The following is a 22030-nucleotide window of genomic DNA, read 5'->3' on the forward strand; positions in this document are numbered from 1 at the left end:
AGAGCAGGGCTGCTCTGAAAGGAGGGACGAGCTGGCAGTCGAGGATGATGCAGGTGGTTCCCGACAGCCCCACAGGGTCTGAGCACTGTCCTGGTTGCAGGTCCATGGAAGGAAGGCGTCTGCCAGGCTCTGGTCAGGAGCATCAGGAGATCCAAGCTGATGCCGGCCTGGCGGGAAGCTGTTAACTAACTGTAGCCAGGAGACGCAGGCCCAGACCGGGCCCAGAGCAGTTGAAGGTGCCAGCCAGGGCCAAGATGGAGCTCCGGAGCAGAGGGTCTGTGGGGTGGTCCCAGGTGAGGCTGTGGGTATTCCAGTGGAAACGTGATGTAGCTCTCAGCAGCACTACTGAATTCCCTTACTGCTGCGGTTGTGCTGGGTTCCCCTGATGGCTGGGTGCTCTTCATGTCGTGTGCCTCGTGGGCAGGTCTCGAATCAAGGGCAGGTCCTGAGATGGGGTCAGCACAGACACTCTAGTAGTCCCCTTGTGATTTCATTTCCTGCCATAGCAGACGGACATTTATCTTCTCTCTTGTAGATATGGAGTCTGGAGAGCGGTTAACATCATCGTCAGTCTCCTCTACTGCAGCTGCTTCTACTCCAGCGTCTTCTACACCATCTGTAGCTTCAGCAGTATCGAAAGGCGGCCTTTCCCCTGGAGCTGCGTCACTGAGTTCCACAATTAACACATGTGGTAAAAAAGACTCAATTATATATTGCAATGTGATTTTAGTGTTTGTCAACCCTTGTAATTACTATTACAAGTCAAATATGATAAGGTTGCACAGACGCATCAAAGAAAAATGTTTGGGTTTTTTTTTGCTAAGCAACATTCATATATGAATACATTCTACATAGTACTTGTTTACTGAAGGAATTAAATAAATTTAAAATTGCCTATTTCAAATGTGAGAGAAATTTTCAGTTTGCAGAGCTGCCTTAGAAGCGAGGATCGAGTTAAGAATTGATCTGGCAAACTCTGTGCCACTTTCAGATTAAGATCTAATAATCAACTTCTTGAATATACATAATGTTCTCAACATTCAAGCCCAACCCCTACTGTATTTTTATATCTGGAGGAATAGTTTATTCCGATGGAACTTGAGATTGAATAGGTGAATTTCAAAATGTCAAAGTCTTAGATAGTCTTGACTGGTGTGAAACATCTTGGCTTGAATCAGAAACTTATATCGAAGATTTCTTCATGCAAGAATCTCATTTTTGGGAATCAAACTCATATTTCAATTGAATGATGCATATGTCATCAACAGAACAAGAAATGTTGAATAACTCTTCCCTGCTGTTTGTTTCTTCACTTAGGAGAACAGATCATACACGGGTTTTTTTTGTTAGCCTGAGTACTACTGATTCTTATAAGATACACAGTAAATAGGAAGTTTTTCAGCTTAAATTCATGCTAATTCACTACTTCCAGAACAAACCTGTTTCTTGCAGTAGAGTGATCAAGCATGTATTCTCCAAAGTGAAAAACTCTTCTGCCCTGATACTATAGGACCAGTAGATTCTGAGTGCCTACTCCAGCCTGTTTGTTCATTTGCAGCTTCCTTGTGAAGAAAAATAGAAACCAGAATGCCTCTTTATTTTAATCACTCTAAAATGACCCAGAAAAGTTCTTAACTAAAACCAGTCTAGAACAAATAACGATGTGTTTTATTTTTCTGTACCCTGCTATAAATTCAGCTCCAAAATAGTTTTATGTCTGTGTTCATTAGCCCATGCCATTTGAAGTGGTTCTCTGTGGTGGTTCCCAGAATGTAGTAGTACTTCATTTGCATATGGCTATAAATGTACAGTCCCAAACTGAGGATTTCTGTGACTCATTTACTATCTCTTGCTGCCTTTGCTTTGTAGACATTACTGCATGCGAGTTTGTGTCTCCTGTAACATTGTGTGTATATATAGGATGCATATTTGGACTAGCAAAATACAGTACGACTGCAGCAGATGAATAATGTAATAAAGATACTAAACTGTCACTTTCTTCATTACAAAATCCAGGTAGTCCTTTTCTTATGTAGTTTTAACAAATTTTATTCTCAACTTTTATTTAAAAAAAAAAAGTTTCATTTCTGTCTGATAGTTCATAGTTACAAAGACTGATAGTAATTCCCAGTATTCATGGGTTGTTTCCTTTAATGGTCAGATCCTTTGCCTGGCTGCATGTGATCTTTAAGAATGTATATATTTTCTCAAGGACACTTTGTATTTGTAAAAACAAGCCGGAATGTAGTTTACTATCAGTACTGCCCCATCAGTTTTATTTATGAGTATATCCATTTCTCTGCCTGTCACAGTACACTCTGGTTATTTCTTGGATCCACTGTGCAGAGGTATACACTGTCCTAGAGAAACTTCACAGAAGTGTTTATGCTGTCAACCAGCCAAAGACTGTTTTCCCATGATTGACCTATGGCTGGAAAGGCAATTTCACCGAGTCAAAACTTTCTTGAATTTACAAGATGCTCTGTAGTCAAGATAGAGTAGTATCATAGCCTGTTCTAAGCTGAATTGTTCTTCACTTCTGTGATATGTAAAAAAAAAAAAAAAATTGTCAATCTCAATCTGATACTAAATTATCTTCACATTTAAAAATGCATTTCTCTAGCATCTAATAATTGTTTAAGAATGAACAATTATTCTTAGTGAGAGAAGGTAAAGGCATCTTAATATATGCATTAGGTTAGAGAGATTCTTTTTATTCCGATTCACCTGTTTATTTTCTTTGCAGCAATCGATAGTCTATTAAGTAGTCTCTGCAATAAACTTGATTGCATACCCTATCAGGTCCCCACGATGCATGGTGAGTTAGGTCTCGAGTCTGTATGCTTTACCAGGCAGATTACACTACAAATAAATTATTGTGGCATATTCCCAAGTCAAACAGACAAAGCACCTGTGTGAAACCATTATAGAATATATCACATACTGTTAGTTTAATTGGTTAATGCAGCACTAGTTGCTGAATAGTTGAAGCATTCCAGTCAAGTAAACAGATACTTTACCTGCTTTCTTCTTACTCACCCATTGCTGAAAATAGGAAGGTGCATTGGAAAAGAAGATTGACTCTGGAAAGAGGTTTAATTCATCCTCACTAGAATGTTAGCAACTTTGGAAGAATATAAATCAACAGCCTTTTCTCACATGAGTAAATGATAGGATAATTCAGTGTTTGTCTTTGAGGGGCAGTAATGCCAGCATGTGAAACTGTTCAAAGCTAAACAAGTGAATCTTACTGTTTTGATATTATCAGACCTGGAGAGTTCTTTAATTTCAAAAAAAAGGATGTTCATTAACTTTTTATAAAAAGAAATTTATTTTTTTTCCCCAAAACAGAAGCTGCTTCTATCAAAGCAAGAATCTTCAGTCTTTTTGGAGTCCACTATTTCTCCTTAAATGAGACCCAGAAGAATTTTACAATTGTGGACATAAATGCACAAAGTCACAGGAATGTTTTAATTGGAAAAGTCTGTAATTTTCCACTTGATTTTTCCATTTTATAGTAACAAAGATTTTATTTTTTTTTTAACACCAGCTATTTCTTTGTCTCAGTCTTTATATAGAAGTGACATTGTGGCTCCCAGAATAAATGTTGAGAGAGATCCAGTTTAGTGCCTAAAATGTAAAACTGCATAAACAAATTCCTTTTGTGGTGTTTTTTATAGTCCTTAGTTTTGTCAAAATTTTCATCTGAGGCTTGTAGGTATTGTTTTCTGAGATTTTAAGGATTCTGAATGCTAAGTGACAATAGCAAAATTGAAATGGATACATAAAAACAAAGTGGTGATTTACAGTTTGTGGAATGTACAACAATTTCAAATGTTGAGGGAGAATGTGATAAGAGTTAAAGCAATGCAGATGATTAGATTAAGAACAAGGGCGTGAACAATAGTAGAGTACAATTGCCAGTTCTGATACTAACAGAGTACCCATAATGTTATACACTCTTATGTCACAAGTTCTCAATTTTTAGAAATTATGTTAAGACAGTACATCTTAATTTTAGTGTCTTATGTACATATTATTAAGAAGCAGTCTCTAATTTAATTTTTATCAGTTATTCTTTAAACATGATACCAGCCTTGTTTAGACTTCCTGCTTCATATTATTACCTTTATAGGCCAGAAGCTGATTTCTTTCTCATGTGTTTGACTGCACAGTGAAGTGCAATCCAGGTAGGGGCTAAACTCTTTGTTAGGGACAAGACTATGAGAATAATATGTCAGATGTAAAAAAAAAAAAAAAAAATTTCAAGGTTATTGAAGAACATAAAAGCAGAAAGAAGGGGTGGGGAGAGAAAGTACTTTAGTAGGCATAACTCAGGTACTTCCATGTTTTAAAATTTTCTCTCGTCTAATATTTCTTTTAAGTACTACACAGCTGAGTGAACAATTTTGAGTATTGTTTGGACATGGAATTTGAAGTTTATTTGTAAGGAACAGACTTAGTAGAACATTGAAACAGAACACTGAACAACATAGAACAACATTGAAAGACTATTTCAGTGTATTGCTTTTTGGGTGTTAGAGGTTAAGCCATTGTATTCCAGCACCCAGATAATTTCATTTCAAACCACATTAAGGACTTACATTAAATCAAGCCTCATTGAGAGTTGCCATGTGATTGATAGTTAAAATATGGCTTAGTAGATCAGTGATCTGTGTATGTTCCTTGTATTCTTACTCCTCAGAGTTAATAATCTGCTGTGTTTGTGCCTAAATTATGTATCAGCTTTCTCAGTAGAGTGCAGTTCTGTCAATCCCTTTTGAAAATTTCTTTTTTTTTAGAAAATTAGTTCAAGACTAGCTTCTTTTTAACCTATGATTTATGAAGGAAAGTTAAAGATGTAGTCCTTGCGATTGCATTCATATTTGTTACCTGTGTACTTGCTTCTGTGAGAGCATATTCAGAGTTTATTAAAATGCTAATTGGGGGTGGGGTGGGTGTTGAATGCTTTAATGAGTTACCTAGTGCTTTGCTCTTCGTTTAAATTAAGAGGTATCTTTGATGTTTCTCTATTCAGATGAGGGGTTTTGTTGTTCAAACCAATGATAAGAGTGGATGATTGTTACTTATGTGTATATATAAACCCATTCCCAGCCTTTTCCATGCGTTTTACATTGAAGGACATTCACCACTACTATGAAAACATGCATACAAATAGTTTGGAATTGTGCATATGAGGAGTTTAGAAGACTTACTGCTGTTGGGAGGCATGTAGAAGGCAGACTTCGCTAGCACTATAATGATTAACAAGCAACACTGAAAGGAGGAAAATACACAATAATTTCTGTCACCCTAAGCAGTTATCTAGGTTTGCTGTGTAAGTTGGAATGTCCTTAGCGTTGTTAGCAATACCATGTTATTTTTGTATGTCTGCTGCTTGGAGCATTGATGCTTTGTATTTTAAGGTATTATTTACATATTTATTCCTTTTTAGCTCTTTTGAAAACCTGATATTGCACTGTGAAGTTCATTAATATTAACAAAGGCATTTACAGTTATCATTCCTCGTTACTAAGAGACCAGTGTTGTTGAAATATATGTTGCCCTTGTGGAGTAATGCTTTCAATCATTTATCTGCATAGTGGTTAGTAGAATTTCAAAAGCTGTGCTCAGAAATATTTGACCTATTTGAAGTAAATCAAGACTGTTAAGGAGTGCGTTTAGTATGAAATTTTGCTATGCAGAGCATGTCTACAGTAAGTTAGTAACTTGAAGAGCAAACACTAAAATAAGAAAACTAAGGAAATACTAGAATTGCGAGAGACTGTTAATGTTTTCATCAAATAAGAAAGAGGAAAAATGTCATTACAGTTTATTGGTACAAGACTTTGCTTTCATTTTTCCTTTATGTTTTACTTCTTCCATGTTTCTACATGCATATTTAAAAATTGATGTCTTTTCTTTTCTGGACACATTATATAATGGCTTAGGTAGCACACAGTGTATTTTTTTAAAAGACCATAATTGTAATATACTATAAAGTCACCTACTCTTTTTTTTGGGTGAGGAAGGAAGTTGATAAATTTACCAAGCTCAAAGGATGTTTTAACTTGACCTACCTTCAAGGTATTATGTGACATTGCAATGCGTTGCTGCTCATCAGCGCCGTTAAGAATCACCACTGTGGTCTGTGAGAGAGAAGCAAGGGTTACTATTTTTTTTTTAAACAAACAAACAAAAAACCTCCACAAAAAAAGTATTGTGATGTTTCCTAATTGAACTGTGTAGCAGATGGTAACTAAAATTTAGTATTATTACTTGAATGTGGACATCAGTTGTGGAAGAAGGTGCAGAAATGAGGTTTGTTTGTTTTTTTTTTTAATGTGATAATTTACTGAGTGAGGTTAAAGACATTCCAACTAAGTTCAGCAAACATAGAACTGAAATACAGTGTTTTTAAACTCAGACTGAAAGTATAAAGAAATACTCACTATACACATCACTTGCAATAGTGTCAGTGAAATCAAGTGCAAATCCATTCTTGTTTTGGAGGAGACAAAAAAGGCAAAAAAAGTACCTGAACCAGAAATTTGAAATCAACAAGAGGAATTTTCCTGGACTCTGTATGTGTTATTTTGCCTTGTAGTTGCTAATAAATGAAAAATCCTAGTGAGTTCCCTGTGTTCATAACACCTAACATGATGAGATACTGCAGTCAGGAGATCATTCCAAAATTATCCATTATATACACTAACACAATATTAGCAATAAAAAAATCTAGGAGGAATATAATTAACAAACAAGGTCAACTAGTGGTTTCAGTGTACAAAGGCCTCCAAAAGTGTGGTCAGTTTGCAGAGGCCTTTGATGGTAAAGTGAGTTTTTTGGAAAACAGGGACTGTTTGGTCTTTCTGATGCTTTTGCCCTTTTTTTTTTTTTTTTTTTTCTTTTTTAAAAATGGATATTCCTCCAACAAGAAATATGAAGGTGGCTCAATAGAGGTTAACTGTTGCTAGATGAGGCTTTCCTCTAGGATTTCTAGTGGGTTGTTTGAATCACCTTTTGTTCAGTTCATTTCTACAGATAGAATTGCTCAATGTGTTTTGCTTGTTCTGATGATTTTCTTGGAGAGGTGAAGAATATCTTGCATCTTCTGTTAGTTAATTCATTCCACTTTTGCAGAGGGATGAAGCCATGAAATTTTTGATATATTAGTTTTTAAGGTGAAAGCCTGGCAATGGGATAATGGCTTTCTAATAAGAAAAAAACGAATCAACTGTTAATAACCCTAGTCTGATTTTTGTGATAATGATGGGATGTACTCATTGTTTGTAGTCTGAAATGTGTAAGTTTTATCACAGTGGTGTGACTGAAGACAGTGCTTGAAGGTGGAATAGGTCTTCTGTAATACATTTGTTTCTTTATGAGAATGTGGAATAAAAAATGGTTGCTAGAGGATAATGAATTGGATCAGTACCTGCCCTGGAAAGTTTTAAATAAGCACTGTGACTGGACTTGTTGGCATTTTCATTGCTGCATGTAAAAATTTCCGTACTTCTGGCAGGAGGTTTGAAGAACACTGTAAAATTTACTGAAATGATTTCTTCAAAAAACATGTTATAGCCACTGCGTAGAAGACAAATCCTGGAACTCACTTGCTGTAGCCCACCTCTGCTGTCATTTGTCATCTAAGCAGCAAGATAATGCTCCACTGCCCACCCCCAACAAACAGTGCCTAGAGGGGGGTTATTGTCTGCCCCTCTTCAAGAAACGTGTTTACGAAAAACTCAAATGATGCTATTTCTGTGCTAGGGCAAAGGGGCGAGTTGTTCAGGTGGGACACTCCTTGCAGTGAGAGACTGTTTACACACGTGAATGAGATTCCCTCCAATGTGTGTAGGCTGAGTCTTTGTAGTTCAGTAAAACATACCACAGAGAAGGTCAAGCTGGTTAGGCTGTAACAAGTGATATCACTGTGCTGGTGATCCCACAGGTTAATTAATCCGGCTGAGAAGTACATTAAATTGGCCTTCTGGAGCTTCAGCCTGCATAGCTAGAGTGCTTCTGTCAGTCGCTTGTTTGTTCAGAATTACCCTGGGTCTCTGCATATCTGTAGATGTAGATCATTGAAAAATTAAGCTTGGAAAGGACTTCAGGGGGTCATCTAGTCCAGCTTCATAATTATAGCAAGGTTAGTGTCTGTCTTGTTTTTGGGACCCCAAACAGTACACAGTCGTCTTAATGCAGTTTTAAGAGTACTGAATTAAGAGGGATCCTTACTGCCCCAGCTCATAGAGCCCAGCCTGCTGCTGACCACTGCTGCTAGGGCACAGTGTGCTGGCTAATGCATGGCTTCGTGTTTGAGTCTCTTCTGCAGAGCTGTTCCCCAGCCAGTCAGTCTCCAGCCTCTATTGTTCCAAGGGGTTATTCCTGCCCATGTGCAGGACTTTGCTTTTGTTCCTGTTGAGTTTCAGAAGATTCCTGCCAGTCTGTTCCCTCAGCCTGTCTAGGTCCCCCTGGATACCAGCCCTTTCCTCAAGTGGATTGACTTGTCCCCCCAGTTTGATGTCTTCCACAAACTTTGTGAGAAAGCATTCCGTTTCCTGCTCTGGGTCATTGATAAGGGTGCTAAACAGGACAGGTCCCAGGATAAAACTCTGCAGTACTACACTTGTGACAGGCATCTGGGTAGCATAGGGCCCATTAACCGTTAGCCTTTGAGCATCCCACTGTTTTCTTACCCATCTAGTTGTCACCTCATCCAGACCATACTGTCCTAATTTGGATTAAATATTATTATCGGGAGGCAGTATTGAAAGCCATGCTTAATTAGAGGTTAATGACACGAGCTGTTTTCCTCTTGTCCATAAGCCCAGTAATTTTATCATAGAAGGCATTCTGCATGTGCCCAGGAATGTGTTCCTATGTGGTTTGTACAGAGGGCTCACTGCAGTGTTTAGCATAAGTGACCGATTTGTAGTTCCTTTGATCATCCTCTTGGTGCTTTTTGAAGATGGGTGAAGCATTGGCCTTTCTCCAGTTGTTGGACACCTCCCCTAACCTGCATGACCTTCCAAAGATGATAGAGTGCAACCTTGTCCTTGCACTGGCTGGTTCTGTCCTTGAATCAAATTACAGCGGTGGCCTGATTTGGCTAGAAATGGTGACAGGTACGTGCCCGTTGTGAGAGTTTGTTGTATGTCCACTATATGCAGTCATAATGGGAAATGAATCATTGTGGTATAGCTGTATTAGTGTCAAAAGTCAGGTCAGAATGTTGTTCTGGACACTAACCAATTACAAGAAAGCAGCTTAAAATGGCTTTTATGCTTATACCTGTCCATAGTAACAAATTTAAAAATAAAAATCTGGGTAAATTACAAGGTTCTAGAGTGGTACAGAATGCTGGCAATACTTCTGTAAATTAAAAATTTAAATTGAAAGAAAACACATCTAGTTGAAGGAAAACAAATGTTTTTATTTACTACTAAATATTTGCTATATTTTTAGGTATATTTGTCATAACTGTGTGTAGAGTTTCATGGGAGGTGTAAGCTGCTAAATAGAACTAGTTGTAAATAGTTTGCTCTTACACGCATGTGGACGTATTGATTCTTGCTACTTTCATCACCTATATATGCAAAGAAAAAGTTTGCCTTGTATAGATTTAAACAGAAAACCAGTTTCTGACTCTTAAGAAGTTATCACGGATTACAGTTTATAAGAAGATGAAATGAGGTAGAGAACTGGATTCTTGAAAAAGAGTAATTAAAATAGTTGGATTGGAATTGAGTAATGTGTATTTCCGAAATATGGCTGCAAAATGAAAATATCATTGGGATATTGTCTTGAGTTTACACTGAGAAGTGCTTGTAAATTTGTAGGTTCATAGGAAATCTCAGGTTGGAGGGGACATCAGGAGGCCTCTAGTCTTACAGGGTCAGACCGTGTCACACCGTGTCACCCAGGCCCTTACCCATTCTGGTTTTGGAAACCTCCAAGGACTGGGACTGCACGTTGTCTCAGGGTAACCAGTTCAACTTTATATAAATCCACTAAGAACAAAAAGAACCAAACCACTAAAACTCCAACCAGTACTGAGGGGCCTTAATGTAAACTGTTCTAAAAAAACAGTTTCTCAGAGTCTCATTCCAGGAGTTCACATTATTTTAGATTTTTATACTCCTAAATCTTTTCTAAGGGAAATGCATATCATAGGCTGCTAAGTTTGTAGATACCAGACTTAATTTTCTTTCTTCTCTTTGTTAAAACCACAGATTGAAAACCTTTTCTGTAGACGGTTGGTTTTTTGATTAGGTAACCCTGTTAATTTAAGAAGGGGGGGAGGAAATTATGAGAGTTGTTTAAAAAATGTCTTTCATAATGGTGCCTTTGCTTTTTGGATGCTATTTTGGAGCCCAGGTATGTGAAAACTACCCTATTGTAAAGTATTTTTTTGGCTTTAAGGCAAAGCTTTAAGGCAGTCAAGAAAAGGAGAAGAGTCTTGCCAAAACGGAGGCTACAGTTGTTTCATATCCAGCTTTGGAAATATAGTGTGAGTTTAGAACTAACTGCTGTGGAAAAAGATTTAGGACTAATGTATATCTGCCATTTAAAATGGATTTTTTTTTTTTTTATCATCTTCAGAAATTGAGCCGTATTTAATTCTATGTAATTCATCTAGGACCATAGCTAAAAAGATGAAATACAATGTTTAAGCAATATAATAGCAGCTTCCCCTAGAAATTATCTTTTGTACTTTTGATACCAGTAAGGACTAAATTGATCATGATCAATAGTTTTCTTTAAATTGTGGGGGTTGGTTTGTTTGTTTGTTTTAAACTAGCTTACATATGTTTCATTTTAGATCTCAAAAATGATTGGTTATTGATGTTTGAGTTCTATTTTAAAATTTACAAAATGTGTGCAAGATATCTTTGTTATTTTGTGTACTTCATTATTAGTTTGTGCACTGTGTGTTTTGTAGGCCCCTGTTGACCTCTGAAATGGGATAGTTCATGTTTATTAAGGATAGATACATCAAACAGTTCTGCTTATAAAAGGATATTCCTCTGCTTCTGATCTCAGTATGTTAAAGGAACCGCCTGGTAACAGAAATTGCCATGACAAATAAAATGCCTCTTTTCATTTTTAGTGAGAAACCTTTAGTTAGAGTTGCTCATGTTTTCAGGTATTTTCTGGGTTGTAGAAATGCCAATACTAGAAGAAGATACTATATGTAAAACTTAATGATAACTTTTAAAATATAAAAGCTTTTAATAAAATATTTTTAAGCTTGAGGTTGGACTTCACAGCATCCGTTTGGATCGTGCAATTACAAGTGGTGTTTTTCCGCACCAGAGGTACATTCAGAACAGGTGGGATCAGGCATGCTGCCTGCCCGCTGCGCCCAGCGCCCTCCCTGTGCCCATCCAGCTGTGCTCTGCTCTGTGCAGCTGGCTCCAGGGGCCTGGGAACACTCGGTACAGCTGCAGCCTTGGCACATCCCCGGCTAGCATCTTCCCCAGGTGCTGAACGTTGCTGCAAGGAATGTTAAACTAAAGAAGAGGGTTAACTTTCCTCACCCACTAAGCAGACTTTGTAAAAGACTTCAGACTATTGGCTTGATTTAAGCCCAGGACAATTTTGATGAGAAAAAAGAAATATATTGGCCAAGTTTCTCAGGAACAGTGTTTTCACAGTAGTCTTCTAAGAACCAAAGTAGTGCTTGATCTTTTTTTATTTTCCAACACAAGGTAACATTCTACTTTATTACATGGATGTGTTGATGGCATGACCACAGTTCTTGAAAGTACTCAGCCAGTAATAAGATGGACTTGTTTTCCTTTATAAATGTGCTTTTTGTCTGTTAGACTTAATAGTGGAGGTTCTGTCCAAACTTGGAAAAGGAAATTTCATTTGACTTCTTTTTGTGAGCTCAGTGATTTTTTTTTTTAAATTTTTTTTTTCTTTCTCCTTTTTCCCCAGTTTATATCTGTACTGTGCTATGACAGGGAAATAAGTATAACTTTGGAAAGTGGGGTGGCTTAACCCCATAAGCATCAGTGTGGAACTGTAGCTGAACTGCTCCTAATAAAAGACAGGTCATCTTAGTTTGAATGCAGTTCTACCTCAATGTGAGTGTTCTGCTCTTGGGATGCTGTAGCTTGGGACAGTGCTGTATTGCAAAATATGCCTTGGGTAAATAGATGTTTTTGTTTCTCAAAAAAGTAGTACTCGATTGTAGAAAGCCAGAGGAATTCAAAAGCGTGTTATTATTACAGACATATCATTTGTCTGTAATAGGGTTGGCCAGCATGATCTTGTTTCTTACTTGATTTTATTCATAAGTAAAGGGCTTTTCTGGTGACATCTTGTGAAGTCAGTAGTGTCCCATCCTTTAAAATACCAACATATTGCACAAGAGATGAATACAAAATGATGCATCTGACTTCCACCATATCAGTTACTCATCTAGTGTTTTCCACTCTTGCGTACTCTGTAAATCTTATATCTGAGAACAAAGCTTTCTAAAGTAAGTTAAATACTGTAACACATTCTCCAAAGTACGCAGTAAGTCAAGATGCTTCTTAATTTTTTCTGTAGTTCAAAGAAAGGGTATTTCTGCCAGGAAGTGGGTATCTTGAAGAGACCTCCTCTTTTCTTGGCTGGCCAGGTCCTGTGCGTCCATCCCTGGTGTCGCACCCTGTGCTCCCCAGCCCCGCTTGGGTTTAGGATTGTGGGATTCCACCACCAGTAGAGTTTTAAGTCAATCACAGAAGTCAGAAAAGACTTGCTTACCACCTAGTCCATCCTGTTACTTGTGTAGATTGTGCCTTCCAGTGTGTTTCATGTGTGTAGTAAAGTTTTCATTATAGGACGGGAAAGTATACTCAGAAATCTGATACTTTAAGCATAAAAAAGGCAAAAAACCCACAGTGTTTTAACAGCTTTTTTTGTGTGAGTCAACTGTACCAAAGCACTTAGCACTGCTATCCTTTAAACACCTTCACAGAGCTGTATGGCCAGTGTAGGACCTGGTCAAGACATAACATTGCTTCCATGACTTGAATTATTTAACGTGCACTTACTTGTTAGATTTAGGTTTTATGTAGATCAAACCTATGTTTCTAGCCCTTGTCACAATGGCACTTATGTGGTATGTTTCTGATTCTTCTGCTTCTTGTAATGTGATGTCATTTCTGTTTTGATTGGTGGCATGTGGGGAGAGTTAGTTTTAAGTTTGGAAGAGATTTTTATTTCCTGACAAAATATTACTGCATTTTTTTTTCAAACACATTTTCTCACATACATAATTTTTAACATAGGATCTTTCAAAAGTTTCTTTCCCTTCAGAGGGATTTGAAAGGTTCTTTAATTACGCTTTGTGTTTTTTTCAGTTGTTGACTAAATAAATGTGTTACAAAATGATGTTGTAGCTACTGCAGCAGATATTATAAAAGAAGACTGTGACACTTTTAAGAAATTCCTCTATGCAAAGTTGCACACCATTTCTATGACAAGAGCAGTGCACTGGATATTTGCCTCTAACATGGCTGTTTAGGCTCAGCAGTGCCTTATTAAAAAAAAAATATAGCTAGTTTGGTCTTGCAGAGTTTCAAGAATCTGCAGAAAAGGATTACATAAGGGTTGCATAAATGTTCTAAATAATTGCTGCTATAGTAAAGAACTTTAAAAAATGAAAGTTGTAGGAACCTTATCACTGTCCTGGGAAACAAAAGTTGATAACCATTTAAGATTAAAGTTTAAAACAGCAACAAAGCCAAAAAGAGTATTAGATTGTTTTTAAAATAATAAATCTTTATTCCTTGCTCAACCACTTGAATTTATGTAACAAGCAGCACAGAGCAGCCCTGTTTCTGGTTGTGAAACAACCATTTTAATAGGGATGTTACAGGAAAAAAATAGAGACTGCTTTTTCTCAAGCCAGTGTCAAACTCCAGGGTAGAAACCTCTTAGAGTGGGCATAGAGTTACTACAGAGCAGCTAGAGATTAAATACGCCATTTAATGGGGAACTGCTTCAGATGTGTTTTTCTGATGGGGGCTTTGGAGTATTCCAAGACTGAGATTGCAGAGGTGACTTAAAGCTGTTGTGTTTTTTCATGGTTCTGATGTAGGAAGGCTGCTGAGGTGATCATGAATGTTCAAGAGTGACCTGTGAATATTGATCCTGTTTATGAGACCAGCAGTTTCATTTTGGGGTGATCACTGTCACATAGCTTTCTATTAAGTATTTATTTGCAGAATGCGTTTAAATAAAACTGCATTAATCTTTACCAGAATGGCTTTAATTGACATAAGCCCAGAATTGCTGCAGGAAATTCATGTCGTTTAAGAAGTTCTGAAGTATTGTGTTTTCTTCTTACTCCTAGTTTTAGTAAATCTGCTCTAGATCATGCACAGCAACATGCTTACATAAATATTTAAATATGTTATTAGAACAACTGAAGTTTGTTTTTATTTTCTTGTGGTGCAGAATGGTGGCGAACAGCAGACATGCATTCTCGTCCCGGGGCAGCTTTTTTCCCACCGCTCCTGGGAATTCCACCACTGTTTGCACCTCCTGCACAGAATCATGATCCTGCTTCATTCCACTCAAGAACTACAGGAAAAAATAGTCGCAGCAGTATAGAAAAAGGTAACGTCTAAGGTTGTAGAGGGAATAAGTGTATTGAATTTTTGCACATGCAGAAAGATGTGGAATTTGAACATTACCTCTCATAGTTCTTTCCATTCCTAAACAGCTGATTCTGTTAGCTGAGCATGAGACATAAAAGTATGAGCTTTCAATAACCAAATACTCTTTCTACTAATAATCCCTCCCCCCCCCCCCTTTTTCCTTAGATAGTTTGACTGGGACTGAGTAAGGGGAAAGATTTAAAGTTTGTAGTTTGATTTAGGAGACCTTCTACTTCCATAGTGAGTACCGTTCCTCTCTAGACAAGAAGCAGTCACCAGGTAATTGTTTGTAGGGGGGCATGGAGGGAGGGATGGCTGCAGCTACAGAATCTCAATGAAAATAGCCCAGTGACGTTACTTGCATTTCAAACCAGTATTTTATGCAGCAGTATTGCACACCTTTTGAAGATGTAAAATACATTTGTTTGATGTTGGACGCTTGGTCTGTTGAGCTTGGAGGAGAGGAGGCTGAGGGGTGACCTCATTGCTGTTGATGGCTTCCTCACGGCGGGAAGCGGGGAGAGGTGCTGGTCTCTTTGTTTGGGTGCCCAGTGACAGGACGCGAGGGGATGGTGTACAGCAGCAGGGGAGGTTCACACTGGATATTAGGAAAATGTTCACTAAGAGGGTGAGCAAGCTCGCCAGGGAAGTGGTTATGGCCCCGAGTCTGTCTCTGTTCAACAAGTGTTTGGGCAGTGCTCTTAGATCTGTGGTTTAACTTTTAAGTTGTCCTGTGTGGAGTCAGGAGTCAGACGTAATGATCCTTGTGGATCCCTTCGTACTCAGGATATTATGTTCTGTGATTCTGTGTTGTACAAAAAAAGCTTTTTTTTTTTTTAAATAGTTTTGGTAGATTTTAGGACCTGATGCGTGTTTCAGAATCAATCTAATAACAGTCCTGGGATTGCAGAATAGCCAGTTTGTGTGGTTAGGGGTATTTTCGAGGGAAACAGTAGTCGACTTGACCAATAAGTAAGCAAGGTTGAATGTGGATGTTATTTCAAATGGCGTTCCCCCAACTTCTCTCCCCCCCCCCCCCCCCCCCCCAATTTTACACACTGCAAAATGGATAAAATATCTTGGGCTTCATGTGGTTTTCTTTGGAGCTGGTTGATACTTAAAAATGGTAAACAAAGTATTCTGTGAGATATTCACTGGAATGTATATTTTTGTGTCTTCTTTCTTCAGAATCTTTTTTTTCTGCCTCTGAATAAACTCAAGGATAGTTTGGGCTTAAAAATGGACAATTTCAGATTTTTTTTTTTTCTCTCCTTACAGCATTAAATGTGTTTGTCCTTTAAGTCATGGGTGCTCTGGATGTTTTAATTAAAATAACTCCATGAGCAAATTGAAGTGACTCTTGGATGACAGATTTTTTTAGTATATATTGGGAGTAACCTGTGAACAGTCTAGGATCTTGTTACGTGTTCATGGAAGCTAGATTAGTGTGACTGGGACATCTCAAAGAAAGTAGCTGCTACTTCAGATGTTTTTCAGTATCACTTTGTCAATCTGTCATCTTAAGGTATAAATGGATCACTGAATGGGAACAGTACCACTGCAGTGTCTGCTATCAGCACATCTGTACTATCCACTAGTATTGCAACATCTGCAGGACAAGTGAAAGCTGTAACCTCAGGAGCAGGAGGACGCAAATACAACCAGGAGCAAAACAAAGTTCAGCTTTTGGACACCAGAGCTGACAAAATCAAAGATAAGGTAAATATACAGAAAATATCTTATGATTCAGACAAAAAATTGACATGGTAAGTCTTTTGATTGTGTACACAGTAGCATTTTTAAGTGTTCTCTCCCAGTACAAAATACTGTGTGTTTTTCTTCTTATTATTAGAGCAAGGTCTGTACCCTTGTCTCTGGTTTGTTTGGTGGTGGTTTGTTTTTTTTTTTGAGTTGTTCGTTTTTGTGGGTTTTTTTTTTCTTTTTTTAGTATTTTGGGTTTTTGACATGCCTATGAACCAAAAGCTACCATTAACACTAATTCCCCTAGTTAATAGCTGTATGCAATAACATTTTTATTTAATTTATAATTATAAAAATAATCTTTAACACCAATATTTTATAAATGGCAATCTATTATAAAATATATATGTTTAATTATGTTTTCGTGTAACTTAAAATATAAAAAAATTCAGAAGCAAGATGAAATTTTTAGACATTAAAGGAAAAATGCTTTTCTGGGAGTAATTTCCTGTTTATCAGAAGAAAGAAGTATGGCTGTGATTTAGCAAAAAACTTAGCCATCTAGGATGAAAGATATGAGTAGTCTCGGTGAGTTAGTAAACTTCCTCATATAGTGACCCAAGCATTCCCTAAGAACTTGTCTACTCTTGGAATCAGAACTACTTAGGCAAAACGCAGGAAATGGAACACTGGGGAACTGATTAGTGTCCAAATAGAAGCTAAAGGAGTCATTCCCTACTGGCAGCCATCTAGACTAAAATACTTCTATTTCTTGATATTTATTTATATTTTTGTCCTGTGAGTGAATTGTGCCTGTTGCTTTCTTTCTTTCTGTTATTGTTATTGCATTACATTCAGCTCCCGAATCTGAGTGTTCTTAGGTGAAAGGTTGATATTTTCAAAGGACAGTTGGTGTTTGCATGTGTCTGCATAAAAATAGCTGTTAGCACTGAAATGGTTAATTATATTTGTGTAGTGATACGGTGTTTAATATATTGACAATAGAGAAATTATTAACATATTAAAGAACATTTTCCTTCAAAACGTTCTTCATGTGTTCAACGATTGATAACTTTTGAAGGTATTAAGGTAGTTATAAGTATTTGGGAAATCTTAGACTTTTTCAGGCTTAAATACTAGAAATGGCTCTTTCCTTTCTAAAATTCTGCTTTTATCCTGGATATCTGTGTGCAAAACGTAAGCTTTGTTTCTATGGTGCAGAGGTAAAGCTTTTTCTAGATAATGTCTCTGTATTTCTGACTATTACTGCAGTTACATAGAATACCAAATAAATTACTATCTTTTAATATCTCCGAATACCTTCCCAAAAGTTTATGTCTTAAGTAAATGAACAGAAGCTTTTCAGTTCACTTTTTGGCTCTTTGCCTTATTCAGAAAACTGAGCTGGTATCACTGAAAATTTCACCTCTTTGCTTTTTTTTTCCAATTTCAGTCACGATGTTTGTCAGCATTGTTATCTTCTCCTTCATGTTATCATTTGTCTTTAAGTTCTGTATCCTTGATATATTTTCTTTTGATGTGGGTACTGGTTTCAAACTCCAGTCTCAATTTGCTAAATACTGAGTTGCTGTGAAACAATGTACTCAATCAATTAGCATACCTCCTTTCTTAAATTTGTTTAGTTTAGTATCTTAAGATTTAAATTATCTATCTAATACAGATAAATTTCAGGTTGTCAGCAGTTTTGCTTTGTAAGTTTTTGTAGTAATTTTTCTAATACTGGAGTTTGTTCCTGGTCTTACTTGATATGCGGACGTACTAGACTTTCTTCTAATCCTTATTCTTAACTCCTTTTCCTCTGAAACTTTTTGAGGTAATTGGTATTTGTTAATGTAATGATTTGAACAAGCTTTCCAGTAAAAACATACAAAATACTCTAAATGAGAGCTCCAACATGAGGAGAAGATGGAGAGATAATTTTTTAATTTTTTTAAGAAAAAGCAAAGCTCATACCATGCTGTTTTTACAGTTGGTGAAAATCTAAAGAGTTACTTCTTGTGCGATGTTTTCTTCTGGTTGAACTCTAGTTCTGTTGCCCTACCATCTTAGGGAATCCTAAAGTATAGTCTGAGAGTAGTATAATTTTTTTTGCCTGTGATGTGTGGAAAAACAACTTGGAAGTTGATAGAAGCATCTGATCTTCGAAGTTGTAGTAATTAGAAGTTCTCGTCCAGTTCCTTTTTCTAGGGTGTGTATTTGATCATTCAGAGGGCTCTACGTATCGGGCAACAATAAACCCGAATCTTGTCTGAAACATGAGTTTAAAATTGTGCCACATCCTCACTCATCACTGTGTATTTGTGGTGTATCATGTTATGTCTGTTGAGCATAACGGTGCTGTATTGAAGATAGATGTCATTGTGATGTTCTGATATACTATCCATGACTTATTTCTTACATACAAAAATTTGGTAACCGTGTTTCCCTGTTACCTTACAGTGCTGGTCACTGTGTTGATAACTTCAGCATGCTTTAATTGTCTTCCTTTAAGCCTACCCTGTTTGTGGCCAAGATAAAACTGAGTAAGCAGAAACACTTTATAAATAATCATTCATCTGAATGTGCTGCTTCAGCCTCACAAAAGAAATGTAAAACTGACTGCCTTTTTATTGATTGCATTAGTGAATTTCTGGGATGAGGAAAGTCAGCAGGATTTTTAGATTGGTAAAGCAACAGTCTTCAGGAAAGAAGGCCTAGCTGGTGAACTTGAGTCTCATTTGGCTTAGAGAAAGTCGCCTGCCATTGTGGGCAGCTGGTGAGATGGGAATCCGCTTCGAGCTTTTGCTTTTGGGGCATTTACTTACCAAGATTCCAGAATTGGCATCAGGATGCTGGGTTATTAACTGTAGTCACATCCTTTACCTTTAATATCTCTTCTTGGCAATTACCATGTTGTGTTTCCTTTATAAAATTCAGTACTTTGAAACTGTGACTAAAATATTTTGAAACTGTCACTTTAGTCATCTTTTTGTGGGACTATCCCATTGGGTCATTAAGGTTGACCTACTTTTCTTGGTACTCTTATTCAGTCTAGATTACTGCTTTCTGAACAATGGTCATTTTCAATTAGCATAACCATCCAGCACATTTGCAAAAGTCAGTGAACCAAAACAAAATATGAAATCTATTTTAATTGAACCCACTCCTGCTTCAACTTTTAGGACTATATTCTTGCCAGTAGAAGAACTAATCGAAGTGAAATTTACTCTTTTAATATAACTTAATAATAATTTTTTATTGAGCATATTTCTTGAGGAGTCTTTTATTATCTTTTTCTAAATGGTACATTTTTTTTTATATTCTATAAATACCTGCCTGGTCTTACATATATCTTCAGAAGTCTAGTACTCTCTTTTTCTATCCAGTATATTTCAAATGAAGTAAAAGAGTACTTACTTTTTGGTCTGTACTTTTCCTTCTCTTTTTTGACTGTTTTCTTTTGTGTCAGCAAGCTCTTAGAATTTCTTTCAAGTATTTTTTGTTGTTCTAAATGTCTTTACAGAGAGAATTTTTCTTTACAGTTATCTTTCTCTCCTTCTGGCTTACATGATTTGATTTAGTCCGAATTATTTCTTTTCTCTGCAGTTTACTGGCTTTTTTTTTTTTTTTCACCTCCTACCTGCTTTGCCTTTTATGCTGGATTTGATAGAAACTTCTCCATCAAGATTAATCCTTTTATATCCACTAAATGCACGAGTTTAAATTTTCCCTATCATTACATTTTCTCCAAGCTACTAATTTGCCATCCCTTCTTGTGGAATCTGACTAATTCAACTTCTTTGTATTGGTTTTAGCTATGTCAAAAGATTCTATTTATGAAGTAAAAAGTCCCTGGGAAGCGGTTGTGTTTCACAATATAGTTAAGTGCCTAGTTTGTTTTGAAGCATTTTATTCCTTACAAGTTATACTAAATTTCACATCAAAATTAGCTGTCCCTTTTGTTACTTGAGGTAGTTCTTTGTGAAATCAGACTTCTGTGTTGGATGTTGCTTGGCGCTTGCCACCTCCTTTTTCACAAGAATGTTTCTGACTCCTTTGTTGGTATGGTAATTATGTTCTTGTCTGCAGTATGAAATGATAGATTTGTAAGATAAAGCAGCTGACACATTTTGTAAAGGTAGATTTAAAGTGTTGATGAGTGAAAGTAGACACTATCAGCTAAGTAAGCCCATTGATGTACGCTTCTTTTTCCAGACTGTTACATGCATCTCTTAAGAAGCTGATGTTACGAATATGTATTTCATCAGCATCGTGAATAAACTGGATATTTCTGATTTTAGTATTATTGCAGTGTTTTGGGTGTTTCCTTTTCCATATACAGAGATAGGTAGAGAACCGTGAAGGGGAAAAACTAGAATAGAATCCTAGACATGCGATTCCAGGAGGCATTGTTACTTTTACTGCTTCAGATTGTGGTCTTGTCCTTCATTTTATGATCTTAACCTTCACGAAAAAATGTTCTGCATCTGTGCCAAATATTAAACAGGAAGATACGTAAATGATGTAAAGGACACCAGTAATGAAACACACAGGACCTACCATAGACTGGCACAGTAATTTAGATCTGTTATTTTTAAGTGTCTGCATACGCTCATGTCGTTGACTGTTGTGTAAAGTATCAACTGACACCTTTCTGAATTGAGCGTGGAACAATAAATCCAAATATATACACTTAAATTCTTAAGATTTCCCAACAGTGAAACAATGCATGTGACAGTATGCAGTGGGTGTGATGATATGAAGTGTTACTGTGTTCATCACAGGAATTGATAAAGAGAACCTAGCTTAAAAAAAAAAATAGATACCAGCCAATTGACAAATAGATGAGACTTAATCCACCTACAGCTTCCATATTTCACAGCTATTTCACAAAGTAAATTGAATCCCATTATTGTGGTTTAACCCCGTCCGGCGGCTCAGCCCCACGCAACCGCTCGCTCTCTCCCGTGGGATGGGGAGGGAATCGAAGGGCAAAAGTGCAAGAACTCATGGGTTGAGGTAAAGGCAGTTTAATAGAGAAAGCAAAAGCTGCACGTGCAGGCCAGGCAAGAGGAGGAATTAATTCCCTGCTTCCCGGGGCTTCGCCATGCGGAATGGTGGCTTGGAAAGGCAAAAGCCTTAACTCCAAACGCCCGCCCTTCCTCCGCCTTTCCACCAGCTTTTATTGCTGAGCACCGTGGTGTGGGGTAACCCCTGGGTCAGTGGGGTTCCCTGTCCCGGCTGTGCCCCCTCCCCGCTCCTCGTGCCCCCCAGGCTGCTCGCTGGCAGGGCAGGGTGAGGAGCAGAACAGCCCCCGAAGCCTGAACTAACACAGCCCTGGGTGAGCAGCACTGCTGCGCTCACCGATCCCGGCACAGTGCCCTAGGTGACCATCCCGTCCAAAACTAGTACACCCATGTATAAGTTTGTTATGTTCTCCCACTAATTTAAGTGAATTTCTTCTTCATAAGACAAGAATTTCTGACATAAAATTGTTCTTTCTTTTTAGCTTCTTGTTTTATGATACACCTATCATAAAAAAACAGATTTGAAAAGTAGACTTTCAGGGAGAGTTTTGTTAAGGAAGCATGTAGTTCTAAAGCACTGTTTCTCTGATGCTCCTGTCTGCATTGTTATCTAGAATTGCTGCAACTTTTTTGCCCTCT

At 37.3% G+C, this 22030-nt stretch overlaps 1 protein-coding gene across 18 annotated transcripts in view; it reads left to right on the plus strand.

Annotated features, from left to right (window-relative positions):
- The window catches only part of BAZ2B (bromodomain adjacent to zinc finger domain 2B), a 157029-nt gene that overhangs the window by 75813 nt on the left and 59186 nt on the right, over positions 1-22030 (plus strand). For all 18 annotated transcript variants that reach the window (XM_074828385.1, XM_074828375.1, XM_074828366.1 and 15 more), the window contains 3 exons: positions 536-691; positions 14461-14622; positions 16189-16382. In XM_074828385.1, the coding sequence (XP_074684486.1) occupies positions 538-691; positions 14461-14622; positions 16189-16382 (510 nt within the window). In that variant the 5' untranslated portion in view covers positions 536-537. The remainder of the gene's footprint in view (positions 1-535; positions 692-14460; positions 14623-16188; positions 16383-22030) is intronic.

This window comes from Strix aluco, chromosome 6 (genome assembly GCF_031877795.1).
Source record: "Strix aluco isolate bStrAlu1 chromosome 6, bStrAlu1.hap1, whole genome shotgun sequence".
Classification (NCBI taxonomy): Eukaryota; Metazoa; Chordata; class Aves; order Strigiformes; family Strigidae; genus Strix; species Strix aluco.